The sequence below is a fragment of the Camelus dromedarius genome, chromosome 23 (genome assembly GCF_036321535.1).
Source record: "Camelus dromedarius isolate mCamDro1 chromosome 23, mCamDro1.pat, whole genome shotgun sequence".
NCBI lineage: Eukaryota > Metazoa > Chordata > Mammalia > Artiodactyla > Camelidae > Camelus > Camelus dromedarius.
Window position 1 is genome coordinate 9,505,436 of NC_087458.1, and position 14,265 is coordinate 9,519,700.

General features: G+C 54.8%; 2 protein-coding genes across 5 annotated transcripts in view; both read left to right on the forward strand.

Annotated features, from left to right (window-relative positions):
* CADM3 (cell adhesion molecule 3) overlaps positions 1-10,586 on the forward strand; it is a 31,599-nt gene extending 21,013 nt beyond the window's left edge. For 3 of the 4 annotated variants that reach the window (XM_031436002.2, XM_064477887.1, XM_064477888.1), the window contains 6 exons: positions 566-703; positions 1,057-1,227; positions 3,440-3,530; positions 3,990-4,159; positions 6,742-6,867; positions 7,721-7,963. In XM_031436002.2, coding sequence (XP_031291862.1) covers positions 566-703; positions 1,057-1,227; positions 3,440-3,530; positions 3,990-4,159; positions 6,742-6,867; positions 7,721-7,839 — 815 coding nt within the window. In that variant the 3' untranslated portion in view covers positions 7,840-7,963. Of the gene's footprint in view, positions 1-565; positions 704-1,056; positions 1,228-3,439; positions 3,531-3,989; positions 4,160-6,741; positions 6,868-7,720 lie in introns of all 4 variants that reach the window. The other variant, XM_031436003.2, reaches the window with a different exon arrangement.
* Positions 10,587-10,976: 390 nt separating this feature from the next.
* On the forward strand, positions 10,977-13,240 carry ACKR1 (atypical chemokine receptor 1 (Duffy blood group)). Its single transcript, XM_010977044.3, has 2 exons — positions 10,977-11,797; positions 12,222-13,240. The coding sequence occupies exons 1-2, from the start codon at positions 11,777-11,779 to the stop codon at positions 13,212-13,214; spliced, it is 1,014 nt and encodes a 337-aa protein (XP_010975346.1). The 5' UTR covers positions 10,977-11,776; the 3' UTR covers positions 13,215-13,240.
* Positions 13,241-14,265: the final 1,025 nt, after the last annotated feature.

Sequence of the window (14,265 nt, forward strand, 5' to 3'; positions counted from 1 at the left end):
GAACAAACTGCAGAGAGCACTGGGGTGAAATGTTTTCTCCTCTGCTTACTGTTTGTTCTGGGTCAAATCAAATCTCTGACTCTCTTTGAGCCTGAATTTTCTAGCCTGTAACAAAAGGATGATAGTGTCTATTCCATCTGCCTCCCAAGATTGTGAGAGGGAAGCGTGAGAAGGGTGTGCAGTGTATGGTTACCATTTCCAAGGCCAGTACCCCGGCCACCTGCATGCTCTCACCTTGATCCTACATTTCAATTTCCTTCCTTCCTTCCCTGAGCCTCACCCTATGTCTGTGGCCACTCTGTTGTGCTTCAGGGTGTTGGGTCTTGTATCATGTCTCAGGTATGGTAAATCTCCCATTCTCATAGCTCCCCCACTGCATCTTCCCTCCTGGTCCTCAGGGAGGAGGTCAAAGAGGATGATCATTCCTCTAGCCTTCTGCCCATCATAAACCAAACTAGAACCCAGATATCCTGACCCCCAAGAGAGTCCGTCTCAGCAGGGAGAGCTGAGGGATGCCCTCACGGTGCCTCTCCCTCCCATGCTCGCCACCCCCCACCCGTGGCAGGAATCCCACAGAAGCCCATCATCTCTGGCTACAAGTCATCGTTACGGGAAAAGGACACGACCACCCTAAACTGTCAGTCTTCTGGGAGCAAACCTGCAGCCCAGCTCACCTGGAGGAAAGGTGACCAAGAGCTCCACGGTAAGTTCCTCCTGCTTTGGGGATGCCGGGGAGGGGGTGCTGGGGCAGCAGGGGGGAGAGAGGGGCACATGTGTCTATGTCTGTGTACACACACATAAGGCATGGTTAGAGGGAGAAAGACCGTGACAGATAGTCTGTGTACACTCGTGAGTGTGTGTGTGTGTGTGTGTGTGTGTGTGTGTGTGTGTGCTTGCGCGTCAGGGCCTCCATTCTCCCTGTGTGTATTCATATCCATTTCACAACTTTCTAAGTCTGAGTTGAGACTCGCCATCTGTACGTCTGCCGTGGGGCCCACACTCTCTGCGTGTGAGGGCCCACTCTGCGTCTACGCGCGTGTCTGTTTCTGCTCCCAGGAGAGCCAACCCGGATACAGGAGGATCCCAACGGCAAAACCTTCACCGTGAGCAGCTCGGTGACCTTCCAGGTCACCCGGGAGGATGACGGGGCGGACATTGTGTGCTCTGTGAACCATGAGTCTCTAAAGGGGGCTGACAGGTCCACCTCTCAGCGCATCGAAGTCTTGTGTATGTCCTGGGCTTGTGGGGGGAGAGGGTCTGCTGTGAGATGGGGGGGGGGGGAACACAGGCACAGATAAGTGAATAGGAAAAAAAATTTTAAAAATATATATTTTTTAAAGACAAGAGGTGCCAGGACTAGGCCAAAGGTCAGTAAACTTCTTCTGTGAAGGGCTCACTAGTAAACACTGTAGGCTTTGACTGCCCTAAAGTCCCTATCTCAGCTACTTCACTCTGCTGCTGCTGCGGGAAAGCAGCCACAGTTCACATGTAAACAAATGAGCCTTCCCCACCCCCACCCCACCTCGTGTTCCAATAAAACTATTTACAGGGGGAGGGTACAGCTCAGTGGTAGAGCGCATGCTTAGCATGCACGAGGTCCTGGGTTCAATCCCCAGTACCTCCATTAAAATAAATAACTAAATAACTAAATAAAATGAATTACCTACCCCTACAAAAAAATTTAAAAATATATATATTCTGCTAGGAAAATACAATCTCTCTGGCATCATCATTCCCAGATTTTTCCCTCTAGTACCCCCCGATCTGCCCCAGCTCTATGGTTTTTCTTGGGATTCTGACGTGAAATGGCCACCATCACAATCACTACTCTCATCCTCCCCAAGAATCCTCATCCCCTCGCTGAAATCTGCCTTGAGTGGGGACAGCAAACAGCCCTCCTCACCTGAGGAAACTCAGACATTTTTAAAAAGAACTTTTCTGAGTGGAGACGTCAGGGGGAAAAGAAAATACAGGACAGAAGGCGGAAGGTGATGAGTTATAAACACATTGCCTGTCCTAACTCATCTAAAGGCTGGGTGTTTTTCTAAAATAATGAAAACCCTTAACCTCTTTCATATGGAAGATCCAGGCCTGACTTCAGTGCTATTTAAATCAGTTGCTGGACCCATTGCCGAAACTTGAACATGAAGTCGGCTTGGGAGGGGCGTCACTGTCCGTTTAGCAGACTCTCGATCTGGAAACAGGCAACCTGGGTCCTAGCTGCAGGGTCCCTACTTAGTGGTTGGGTTACTTTCACCAAAGCCTTGAATCTCTCAGTGGCCCCTGCTTATTGTTTCAGAGAATTTTCAGGAGGATACATGAAACCATGTATATGGAAGAGCTTTGTCAACGTCAAAGTTCTCCATTGCTGTAGTTTTTCTCTGATTACTAGTTCTGAGCATGAGACCCCTGGCCGCCGGCTCCTTGTCCTGAGCCTGTCTTCCCTGTCTGAGCCCCCGAAGACTTCTCTGTTAGGTTCCAGGCCATCTGGGAGCCACTCTCCAGGGACCCTCTTGGCCCAGCTATGATCAGCAGTCAGTCGACAAACTCCAGGCGCCATGCCAGACATTTCTATGGCTGCAGGACCCGGGAACCGCCATTCTCTCACCTGGCCTGATTCTCTTTGTCCTGTCTGATTTGGCTGAAACACGTTCACTAACTGGTTGTTAAGGTTAGCTCTATCCTTAGGGGAAGGGCGGCCTCTTTATCTGTTGTTCTGAACCGGCATCTGGCTGTATTGTTCTGTGCGGCCATCTGGACCCAGCCTCCTAAGCGGCCCTTTGGCGTCGGAGGCAGATGTCATTATACCTTCACAGAGCCCATCTATATTGTGTCAGTGCCTTTTTGCAGCCAAAATATGACCACCACCACCCCCGTCTCTCACTGTTCCAAAGCTCTCACTTTATTTTTGGACTGACCACTAAAAATGATGTTTTGCGTTCAAGCATTTCATCCCATTTAGGCTCCCTTGCAGAGAGGATGGAGAGGTTGTGAGCTCAATCAATGATCCAGGTTGATTTGTTCAGTCGGAAATATGTATTAAGTCCCATTTGTGTGCTATGCACAGATGATCCAGTGATCCCCCTTCTCAGGTCTCTGTTAAGACATCCCTTGGGTCCTGGGCAAGGTCAGACCTTCCGTGATCCTAGCTCTGCAAGGCTGTGGGACAGCTCCCTCACACGTCCAATAGCAACAGTGGTCTTTGCTCACAGAGGTGGGGGGGGTCCTTTGTTCACAGCCTTTTTTTTTTTTTTTAATTCTTATTTTTTATTGAAGTGTAGTCGATGTGCAGTGTTAGTTCCAGCTGCTGTCCACAGCCCCTTGGGCTTCTAGGCCTTTGGGCGTGGACGCCGTGATGTGTAGCGGGGTGATTTAGAGATGGAGGCGCTGTCCTGCGTGGTGGAGGAGTTTCACACGGACACCATCTCCTTCTCCACAGACACACCGACGGCGAAGATCAGGCCGGACCCTCCCCATCCTCGCGAGGGCCAGAAGCTGTTGCTACACTGTGAGGGCCGAGGCAACCCCCTGTAAGAAGATCCATTTCTTGGCCTCTGACCCATGTCTACAGACCAAGACTTCACCTGAAGTCTCCCCACCTGTGTTGTCTCAGCCCCTCGCTCTCCCCGACACTAACATCGCCCCTCCCCTGCTCGTTTCTCCTGCAAAGCAGCAGAAGTGGGGAGGGGCCGCCCCCGGCTCAGCCCCTGGGGTTCCCATAAGGAACTGAGTCACAGTAAGATACAAGCTCGGAAATCTCCCTTGTCACAAGATTGAACCCCAAGGGGTCACCCTCCCCCTGCCTCAGAGCAGCTCAGTGTCTCTGGCCCCTGTAACTTCTGGAGCCTTCACCCAACTGTCCTTGACCTCCCTGCTCCCAGTTTTGGCCTCTGTGGGTTTTTGTTGGGTTTTTTTGTTTGTTTGTTTTGTCCTCTGTTAGCTCCCTGGCTGACTCTCTCCTGACACTTGGGATTTCTCTGCCTCAACAGCCCCCAGCAGTACCTGTGGGAGAAGGAGGGCAGCGTGCCGCCCCTAAAGATGACGCAGGACAGCGCCCTAATCTTCCCCTTCCTCAACAAGAGTGACAGCGGCACCTACCGCTGCACGGCCACCAGCAACATGGGCAGCTACAAGGCTTACTACACCCTCAATGTTAACGGTGAGCCCGCCCAGCTCTCCTCCAGAGACCCCCCTCCTCCTCTCTGCCAGCTTACACAGCATCCCCAGACCACACTTGCGAGTGGACTAAAGGCACCGCAGCCACCACCAGGGGGCCCGAGGACTAGGGCCCCACGGCCATTGGCTACAGAATGCGGAGTCAGGAAAACCAGTGGGAAGGTGGGCTCTCCATCTGCCTTTATGCAGCAGCAGGGACCTGATGACACCGTCCTCCCATCCCTGCGCTCCCCTGGCAACAAAGATCATGCTTCTTGGTTGGGGGGGGGGTGCCCAGAGCCGCTCAAGTGTGAGTGTAGGTGCATCTCCCCTACACCACGCTGCTCTCAGAGAGGCCTCTGCTGTGAGGAGCATGAGCTGCGTGCGGCTGTCCTTCCCTCCCCTGCCGACCTCGGGCACACTGTACCGAGTCCAGGGGGAAACAGATAAGTCGGTGCTACGCTGAGAGACAGTCAGACTTTTCCTCAGATGTCATATCTTCTAGAGGGACTAGGTGGTGCTCCTTCTCTGAAGTTCTTCCCAAAAGTGTGACCACAAAAGCCAGCTTCAGGAAATGTGACAGGCTAGGACAGAGGCCCCTTGATGGAGATTTGGGAGATTTTTTTGAAGACCCCTCCACCCCCCAACAGCAGTAGGGTCCTGCCAGAAAGCCTTCATAAGCCTTTTCTCAGAACAGGGGAAATGCATTGTCGGGGGAACATCAGAGGCTCCCTTACTTGGAATGCCCGTTAAAGCAGTGTGGGGATAGCAGCCAGGCCTCCCAGGGATAAGGGTTCAGAGATCTTGGGACCCGAGTATGTAGATGGGGTGATTCCAGCTCCAGGGGCAGAACTCAGCACGTGGGAACTGCCTCAGCACAACAAACAAAGTGTTGTCGGATGCCAGGAGCAGAGACAATGCGCTGAAGCCCAGCGTCTGCCCCGAGATCTCTCCAGACCAACTCTGACGGCGATTGGCAGTGACAGGAAGTTCCTGTGCCCTTGTGGTTGGTCTCTTGCTGGTCCCCCTGCCCTGGCAAGAAATCCGAGTCCTGTTTGGCTACATCTGCTCCCAGTGCTGACGCCTGGCGGTGGAATGAGTTACTGCATCTCCTTCCAAAACTAATCCTGAACACTGTTGACTCCCAACTGCCTGGAATGAAATTAAATGGAGCTCTACCTAGAGACAGCAATCTGGAACTGATGATCCCAGAGGTCATTTTGTCCATGGAAACCTATGCTTTTCTAGGGAATTCCCATTTCCATAGTCTCTGGGATAATTATCCAGGATTGATTTTTAATGTAGATATTATCCCGCATACTCCCTGGGGTGGGGGGCAGGGGAAGCAGTGAGTAACATCCCTCAGCTTCCTCCAGCTTACACCCTCACACCCACCCTTCATGACATAGACACCCCTGGGACCAGCCCCTCCCTCCCAAGCAGGGCATAAAAACCAGAGCATAAATATGGTTTTCAAATAAGTCAGAGACAGGCAAGGAACTACAAAACTGGCCCAGTCAAGCCTGAGGAGACATAAGGTAAGAAAGACAAAATGTATAAGGAGTCAATGAGGCATCAAGACTCAAGCTGAGTCTATAAAATAAAAGAAAAACAGTAGCTTGCCCATGGGTGGGGGAGTTTTAACGACAGCTTGTATAATTTTGGACACATTGGAACTGTGTCTTGGGCCTGTGCACTGTCTCCTGAGATCTGTGGGACTCTGACTCCAGCTGGCTCTCCTTGGCATGTCTGGCCAAGTCTGCTCAGGGATCTGTCCTCTCTAGATGCTCCTGTGGAAGATGGATTCTCTGTATCCAGTGGCAGAGACCTTGCTTCATGGGAGGAAGCAGTTCAATTTTGCTCTTCCCACAAATCTCTGGATGGTGGGGAAGTGAAGACAGAGTCCCAGGCCTCTCTGATGAGACGTGCTAGAGGATGGGGTCCTGCTGGAACTCTAAACTCCCCTGCCAAGAAGGAACATTGTTCTTTATACAGCAAGTCACAGTCCATCGTCTTTTGTAAGGTGCTCTCAAAGTGCCTAATTCCTGGCTCCATCAGTTTTTCACTGCTTCCCAATCTGGTATCTGATATATGATATTGGGGCTGTGAGTCAATAGGCTGCAAAGTCCCCTAGAAAGGACAGCTCAGGATATCAAGCAGACAGGAGGTAAGAGGGCATGGGGAATCAGGAAGGAATACTTTGATAACCTTGAAATTAAAAGAAAGAGATAAAGGAGACACACAGAGAGAGAATAAAAACAAGAGATGATTTAGATGTTAAAGTGATGATCTTTGACCAAGGTCAAGCTTCACGTCCACAGATTCAACTTAAAAGGTTATATGTGAGCAGATTTATCTTGTCATTCATGAATACTCAAAGAAAAATAACAATTACTATGTTCTAGACACCATGTAGGAAACTAGGTACAAAGTAAGACACATCCCCTTTGCTGAGTGATGCCACTCCCTTCTCCGGATGTTAGTCCATGTTCTCTGCTAAGTAAGAGTATCTGTGACCAGGTGAGAAATGCTGTAAGATAAAGGTTCTTCCCAGATCTGACTGTGTGCCTCCCTGCCTCCCTCCAGACCCCAGTCCGGTGCCCTCATCCTCCAGCACCTACCACGCCATCATCGGTGGGATCGTGGCTTTCATCGTCTTCCTCCTGCTCATCCTGCTCATCTTCCTCGGCCACTACTTGATCCGGCACAAAGGTCAGAGGCACGAGGGAAGCGGCAGGAGAACTCAGGAGGAGTGGGCAGGGAGATGAGTCAGGGGCAGCCAGGTAGGAGCTGGCTGCATGCAGGAAGCAACTTCGGAGACGCAGTTGGCCCCTCGGAGTGTTTGAGGCAGAAGGAATGCAGCCAACCCCGGGATAACGGAGCACCACCAACCCCACAGTAGAGCCTGATCACTTGCTGATCATCCAGGTCACATCAAACCTTCCCACTCAGTCGGCTGCTGCTCCCATGCAGCTCGGCCTCGGGGTCTCCTGCTGTAAGACCCAACTGCCACTGCCGAAACTCCTCATCTCCTCCCAGCCCTTCCTGCACTTCCTTCCTCCCTGTGCAGCCTCATGGCTTTTGTCCCTCGATCTCCTTGCTCCTGGTCCCCATACCATCTCTTTCCTGTTTCTCCTCTCCAACATCCCTGCCATCTCTCCCTCCCTCGGGTGCTGCCTCTAGCCAGCAGGACTCCATGGACTGGCCACAGGTGAGCCAGATCTTAACTGCGTTGTCATGGAGCTGACGTAGCAGTTTCCTCATCACCCCCTCAGGGCACACACGTGCATCCACACGTACACACACCCAGATACACACATATGCACCATTTTTTTTCTGCCTGTATTATAGATGAGATTCCAGTTAAAGGCAGGATTCATTCATTCCTGGGGGTGTGGTCAGGTGAGGGATGTTGGCAGCAAGAGGCAAATTAACACAGGTGGGGGGGAAGAAAGCTCTAGAAAAATTACAGAAGCAAGGTGTGGGTGTCTGGGAAAGTGGGCGGAGGGGGTGGCTTCAGAGGTTTGGAAACTGCTCCTGAAAGAAGGGGCCTCTCTCTCCCCAGGAACCTACCTTACACACGAGGCGAAAGGCTCCGACGACGCTCCAGATGCGGACACAGCCATCATCAACGCAGAAGGCGGGCAGTCGGGCGGCGACGACAAGAAGGAATATTTCATCTAGGGGCACCCCCCCAGGGACCCCATGGGGACTGCTGGGGCCATCACCAACCGGACTTGTACAGAGCGACCGCAGGGCCGCCCCTCCCGCTTGCTCCCCAGCCCCCCCACCCCCCTGTACAGAATGTCTGCTTTGGGTGCGGTTTTGTACTCGGTTTGGAATGGGGAGGGAGGAGGGCGGGGGGGAGGGAGGGTTGCCCTCAGCCCTTTCCGTGGCTTCTCTGCGTTTGGGTTATTATTATTTTTGTAACAATCCCAAATCAAATCCGTCTCCAGGCTGGAGGGGCAGGGGGCCCTGGGGTGAGGAAAGCAAAAAAACAAAAAACAAAAAACAAAACAAACAACCCAGGGTGTTAGGAGGAGAACGAGGAGAGGGTAAGGGCAGGAAAGGAGCAGGGCTGGTTTGGGGGGTGGGGGGCTCTCCCCAGCCCTCCACCCTCCGCAGCAGAGCCTCTTCCCGGGCTTCCCAGGAATGGGGAGGTGGTGAGCAGGAGCGGCAGGTGGCTTTCCTCTGTCAGTCGCACGCCCTGAGTGGTGGACAGAGGAGCAGGTATCACCGTGACACCCCTCCCCCACCACGACGGGAAAGGAGTGAATGGAGGTCCCCGGCCACGAGACCTGCAGATAGCCTGTTGCCACGCAGGGGCTCAGGGCTTCCACGTGCGGAGGACCCGGGTGCCTGCAGGAGGGGTGGACTTGGACAGGAAGGATGGTAGAGATGGCCCTGTCCCCCCCCCTCACCCCCCACAGTGAGTGGAACCATCCTGGGGGGAACAGCAGAGCAAGGCTGCCCCTCCAGGCTCTCTCTGTGGGAGAAGCTCTGCTCTGGGGCCTGAACTGATTCTGCTCCCCGCGCCGAGGGGCCCCTCGCTCTCACCCAGCCCCGGACTGTTGCACGGCAACCACTCCTCTCCTGGCATTGCTCAGCAACTTCTCCTCCCTGTTTTGTGCTGCCCTGTGCCCCTTCCTGTTCCCGAAGCCATCCCTCAGTCCTCCCTACCTCCCTCAGCAGCCAGGCAGACACAACAACAAAAATACTAAAAGGAGCTTCGCTGCACTGAGCTGTTTCCTGCCCAGACGAAGGGAATAACGTGTGTGGATGCGTGTGTGCGCGCGCGCGTGTGTCTGCGCATGTGTGTGAGTGTGTGAGAGGCAGAGGGGGTCCTGGGCAGGTGGGCGGGCTGTGGGGCATGTGAAGAAGGGCTTTGGGAGCCGAGGCTTCCTAGGCAGGCTTTGCACCTCACCTGGGATGTGGCTCCACCCTGCTCTTTTCCATGTCAGCCCCAGTGCCCATCTGTCATGCAGAAAGCAGTCCCAGGGTGTGTTTCTGCTCCGTTGTCCATCTCGTCTCTCCCTCAAGCAACCCCTGCCTCCACATCCCTTCTCAGAGCCATGAGTCAGTGCCACAGCCTCTGCTATGCATCCCTCAGGCCTCTCCCTGGCGCTGACCCTGGAATGACCACTGTCACTTCTTTTGCCCATAGTCTGTACCCAGTGCGTTGAGGGCTGGGAATGCAACCTGTCTCCTTCCCTTCTCCGCCCCTCCTTTGGATTTTCTGTCTTCCTTCCTGCCGGAGCTGGTTGCCGTGGAGACGAGGCCGCTCACCCTCCCCATCCAGCTGCCCCGCCTCAGACCCGGGGTGCCCCTTGGCCCCCCCTCACCCTCCTCCAGCATGTCCTCCCTGCTCGGACAACCCAGGGGCACGCAGAATGGGGGCTGCTGTCTCCAGTAGGTCTGCCCACCCCCTTCCGTTCAGGTAATGCCGTTGTGAATCTTCCAGCCTCAGGTGAGGGCCCCAGGCACCGCAGGCAGCCCCTCACCTAAGCCAGGGCCCCCTCCTCTTCCCGCAGCAAGGCAGCCTAGGGCCTCGGGCCTTATCGGCTCCCTGTCTCCCAGCACTTGCTTTTGGGAAAATGACTTTTCCTCTTTGAGCTGAACCACTCTGTCCATATTACACAGAAGCCATATTTGTACGGGGGGGGCGGGGGGAGAGGGGCCGTTGTGCTGTGTGTGTCTGTCTGTGGGGGTGGGGTGGGGAAGGGAGCAGGGAGGGCACCGTGTATCTTTATAATCTTTCTAACTCTCCTGTGCTAATCTCAGAGGGGCCACCCTCAATATATCTGGATTATCCGTGTCTTTCAGCTGCCTCCTTCTTGCTGCTCTGGCTCCTGTTGGGGTGCATGTACGTAGGGGCTGTTCTGCTGGTGCCACCGCACCTGGCGCCTCCGGGGTGGTGTGTGCGCTGCCATGCCGCGCGCCCCAGGGCACTCCTGGATGGAAAAATTATAACTCTCCAAGGGAGAGAAATGCATTCATCCCCTTTGGACAGGTCCTTGCTTTCCAGAGTGTTTGGGTTGGGGCATCTAATGGCTCCCCACTGCCCTCTGCCAGGCTGTGCTGGAGATGACGGAGACGAAGGTGGAGACCTCCGAACACCACTCCGGGACCCCTTCAGCAGACCCCCAAACTCACTTTCTAGCCCCCCTCATGGTGAACCTGAAACTGGAGCTAGTGTCCTGGGAGAAAAGGGGACCAGCTCTGCAAGGCAGTCACCCCTTTGCCCTTTGGCTTCCCTGCTCCACCTCCAGGCATCCTTCTGTGAGTGGGAAAGAGCCCTTGGCAGAACCGGCTACCACGTCCCATGCTTTCTTGGACAAATGAAACAGCGTCACCTAACCAGCCCTCTCTATCTCATTGTTCTGACTCGGACACTCCACGACCCACCCCTCTCAACGTCCAGGCTAGGTCTCCCCAAGTGGGGAAGTCAAATGCAGAGTCAGGGTGGGTGAAGGCAGCGGGGGGAGGGGAAGGGACTACCAAAGAGCAGAGGCGATGGCTTTGGGGGATCCTCGCGCAGAGTCTGCGCCCTTACTCCCTGCCCGCTGGAGAGACAGAGAAGTGCTCCCCCGGCACAAGGATCTTCACATCTTGCCACGACACCAGGCCAATGTTGCCTTTCCAGAGCCTTTATGTCCCCCAACAGAAATAAGAACAGAGATGACCTCATAGGCAACCGTTCCATGTTAAAATAGGCCGTCCTGTTGTCCCCCAGAGCCTGCTTTAACTTGTCACATTACGTGTTCTGCTGGGTAACAAGGTGCATCCACTGTGCCCATGGGGGGGGGGGGGCTGGGCCAATGCCCAGTTGCTCCCTGAAGTAGCTTCATTGTGCGGCCTTGACAGTTGCCCCCAGCCCTCCCTTCTCTCACACCCAGACCCAGAGATATCAGGACACACACTCAGACACCTGCCTGAAAGCCAGCACCCAGATAGGCTCCACGTGATGCACAACACGACAGAGCACAGACGAGTAAGTACAGCCTTGCACCCAGACTGATACACAGAGAGCGCTCGCCTGCACACATACCTCTCAGGTTGTCAGCAGCCCAGGCTCCAGCCACAGGCAGCACTGACACCCCCTCCCACCAACACATCGCTTTTGAACTACCTTTCCTTGGAGCAAGTTCAAGGTGGTGGAGAAGCAGTGAGAGTCATCGGCTGCCCTTTCCCTCCAACTTCCCAGCACGTCTCTTATCTCTGTCTCAGACTTCACCTCTGGCCCCCTCTTCCTTCCTTGTGCTTGAAGAATCCCTTCTTGCTGGAAAAAACCCCCTGGCTTTCCAGCCTCCTTTTCCACCTTCGGGAAAATACCCGCTTTCTGGTCCCCACCTTTTTCCTTTCCCGAAGTGCAGGTCCCTAGCAGCAGAATCCAACCTCAAAACAGGAAGCCCCGGGACAGTGCCCCCCGGGGTCCCGAGGCTCAGACAGGCAGTGGGTGTGAGGTAAAGACTTCCTGAATGCCGCCCCCCTCCACCGCCTGCCCTGTGACCCTGCCCAGAGCCGGTGGCCTTCATTAGTCCCTGGCACTTATCTTGCAACCACAGCCACTGACAGACCGATCCCAGCCCTTCTCTCCGCCTGCCCTGAGCCCAGCAGTGTCATGGGGAACTGTCTGCACCCGGTGAGTGTCGGCTGAGCCCACAGCTGCTACCTCTCTGCCCCCTACCACCCCTTGTGTCTGCCCTCGGGTCTGTCCACTCCTCTCTGTATCTCCTCATCACTTACCCCCTCCCTCGTTACCCCTTCTCCCCTTCTGACTCCAGCCTCCTAGGTCCCCCATTTTTTGCCTCCTCATTTGTCAGTTCCACCTGGACCTCCGACCTTGCCCCACTCCCCTAGTCCTGTCTGCTGCCCTCCCCCATCTTCCACGACACCTTGCTTCTCCTGAGTCGCCCTGCCTTGTCCGCCCCCGATCCCCACTGCAGCCAGTGCTTCCAGCCCCCACTTCCCCTCTGTTCTCCTCTCCCCACCTCTTGCCCCCAGTTCCCAGAACACTCGTCAGTGGGGTACGTAACCAGATGCTCTGATTGCCCTTTGTCCTCCAGGCGCCAAATGAGAACCCTACCACACTGGTCTTTGATGAGGAGATGCTGGAGATGAATGTGTCCTACAGTTGGGACTATAACCTCTCCGATTTGGAAGCCGCTGCCCCCTGCCACTCGTGTACCCTGCTGGACCACTCCTCGCTGCCTTTCTTCATCCTTGCCAGTGTCCTGGGCATCCTGGCAGGTGGGGCTGTCCTCTACGCGCTTCTCAGACCTCTGTTCCACTGGCAGCTCTACTGGGACCGAGCTGTCCTGGTACAGGTGGCTGTGGGCAGTGTTCTCTTCAGCATCATGGTGCCCATCCAGGCCCCGGGGCTGAGTGGGGCCTTCATCACCTCCCTGTGCCACGTGGCCCACTTGGTCTCATACAGCTCAGCCTTTGCCCAGGCTCTGCTGATCGGATGCCACGCCTGCCTGGGCCCCAAACTGGATGCCAGCCAGGTCCCAGGCCTCAGGCTGGGGCTCCCTGTGGGACTTTGGGGAGCGGCCGCCCTACTGTCACTGCCAGTCACTCTGGCCAGCGACACTTCCCAGGGACTCTGCACCCTGACGTTCAGCGGGGAATGGGGGGTTTTGAGGCACATAAATGCTGCGGCCTGTTTCGCCCTCTTCAGCTTGTTGCCACTGGGTTTGTTGGGAGCCAAGGGACTGAAGAAGGTGCTAGGCAGGGGGCCGTGTCCCTGGGTTGACATCCTGTGGGCCTGGTTCATTTTCTGGTGGCTGCAGGGGCTGATTCTGGGATTGGACTCCCTAGTGCGGTCCAAGGCCTTGGTGCTGTCAGCATGTCTAGCCCAGCAGGCCCTGGATGTGCTGCTGGACCTGGCGAAAGCCCTGACAATGTTGCATTGCGTGGCTACGCCCCTGCTCCTAGCCCGGCTCTGCTACCAGGCCACTCACTCTGCCTCACCCACCCTGCCTCTCTCGGCCAGACAGCCTTCTCATCTGGATGCCCTTGGAGGCAAATCCAAGCTCTCTTCCCACCTGTCAAGCTGAATTAAAGTCGATGCTCTTTTTATGAAGCTGGTGGTTTCTTACTTTGTCTGGGGATGCAGAGGAGATGGAGGAGAGTGGCGGGAGAGACCTTGCACGCCAGTCTCTCCTGCCAGTCTGCTCTCTAGCTGGCGTGGGGAGAAAGTGATGCCGTGCAAACGCCCTCGGGGCGCACAGATGTTCTCTTGAGGTGTGAGGTTCCTGCCATCTCTAGGAGGAAGAGTGAGCAGGGGGACCAGACCATGGGGAGGGCAGCTAAACCTGAAAGGACTAGGAGAGATGGCTTAGCAATTAAAGAGAGGAGAGAAGCTGCCACAGAGAGCAAACGAAATCGGAAAAGAAATCAGAGCGAGAACAGAAATGAGTGAACTTGAGCCCAGAGCAGGACTCCTGCTCCCTGCCCGGCCTGCCTAGCCTCCCTCTCTGCCTTCCATCTCCCTGACGCCTGTTGGCTTTGCTTAGAGATAGAGCAGGCAGGGAGCAAGCATCCGAGGGGGGCTTACTTAGTCCAGGGAAACATATCAGGATCACTCGAAAGCCACTTCTCGGGAGTCATCTCTCCGAGGTTTGTTCCTCAGCATAGTCCTAATCCGCGTGTGTGCGCGTGCACACCCGTGTGTGTATCTGTCTCAATCTGTTAGAACCCGTATCCACGTTAGAGGCAGGCGTGTGATAACCGATGCCTGCGTGTGTCCTGGCCTCTCCCTCCACCTCCTTCAGCTCTTCATCCTTGTTCCCAGGATATGGAGTCAGGATTGATAACTCACTCTTTACCCAAATAAACTTTCTTTACCCCGGTTTCTGTATCTCGTCTTTTCTGCGTAGGATGAGTAGAGGGAACAAAAAGCCAAGAAGTTGTGAAGCGTAAGACACTTAATGGGGAAGGGCCTGATCAGGGTCACTTTCTGCTTGGAATCCCCCCCAATTTCCCTTTGAAGCACCTGCAGCTCTCAGAAGAAACCGTTTCTTCCCCACACAAATTACCCTTCCACTTTCCACACTGTACCCCTTTGCCCCAGGAATCTCCTTCCCAAATACCACTCTGCTTAGTCAT

What these genes read in the sequence shown, in the direction of transcription:
- ACKR1 (XM_010977044.3), top strand. Translation starts at nt 11,777, where the DNA reads ATGGGGAACTGTCTGCACCCG. An exon ending in TGGGGAACTGTCTGCACCCG is followed by an intron (nt 11,798 to 12,221) that starts GTGAGTGTCGGC and finishes TTTGTCCTCCAG; the next exon opens with GCGCCAAATGAGAACCCTAC.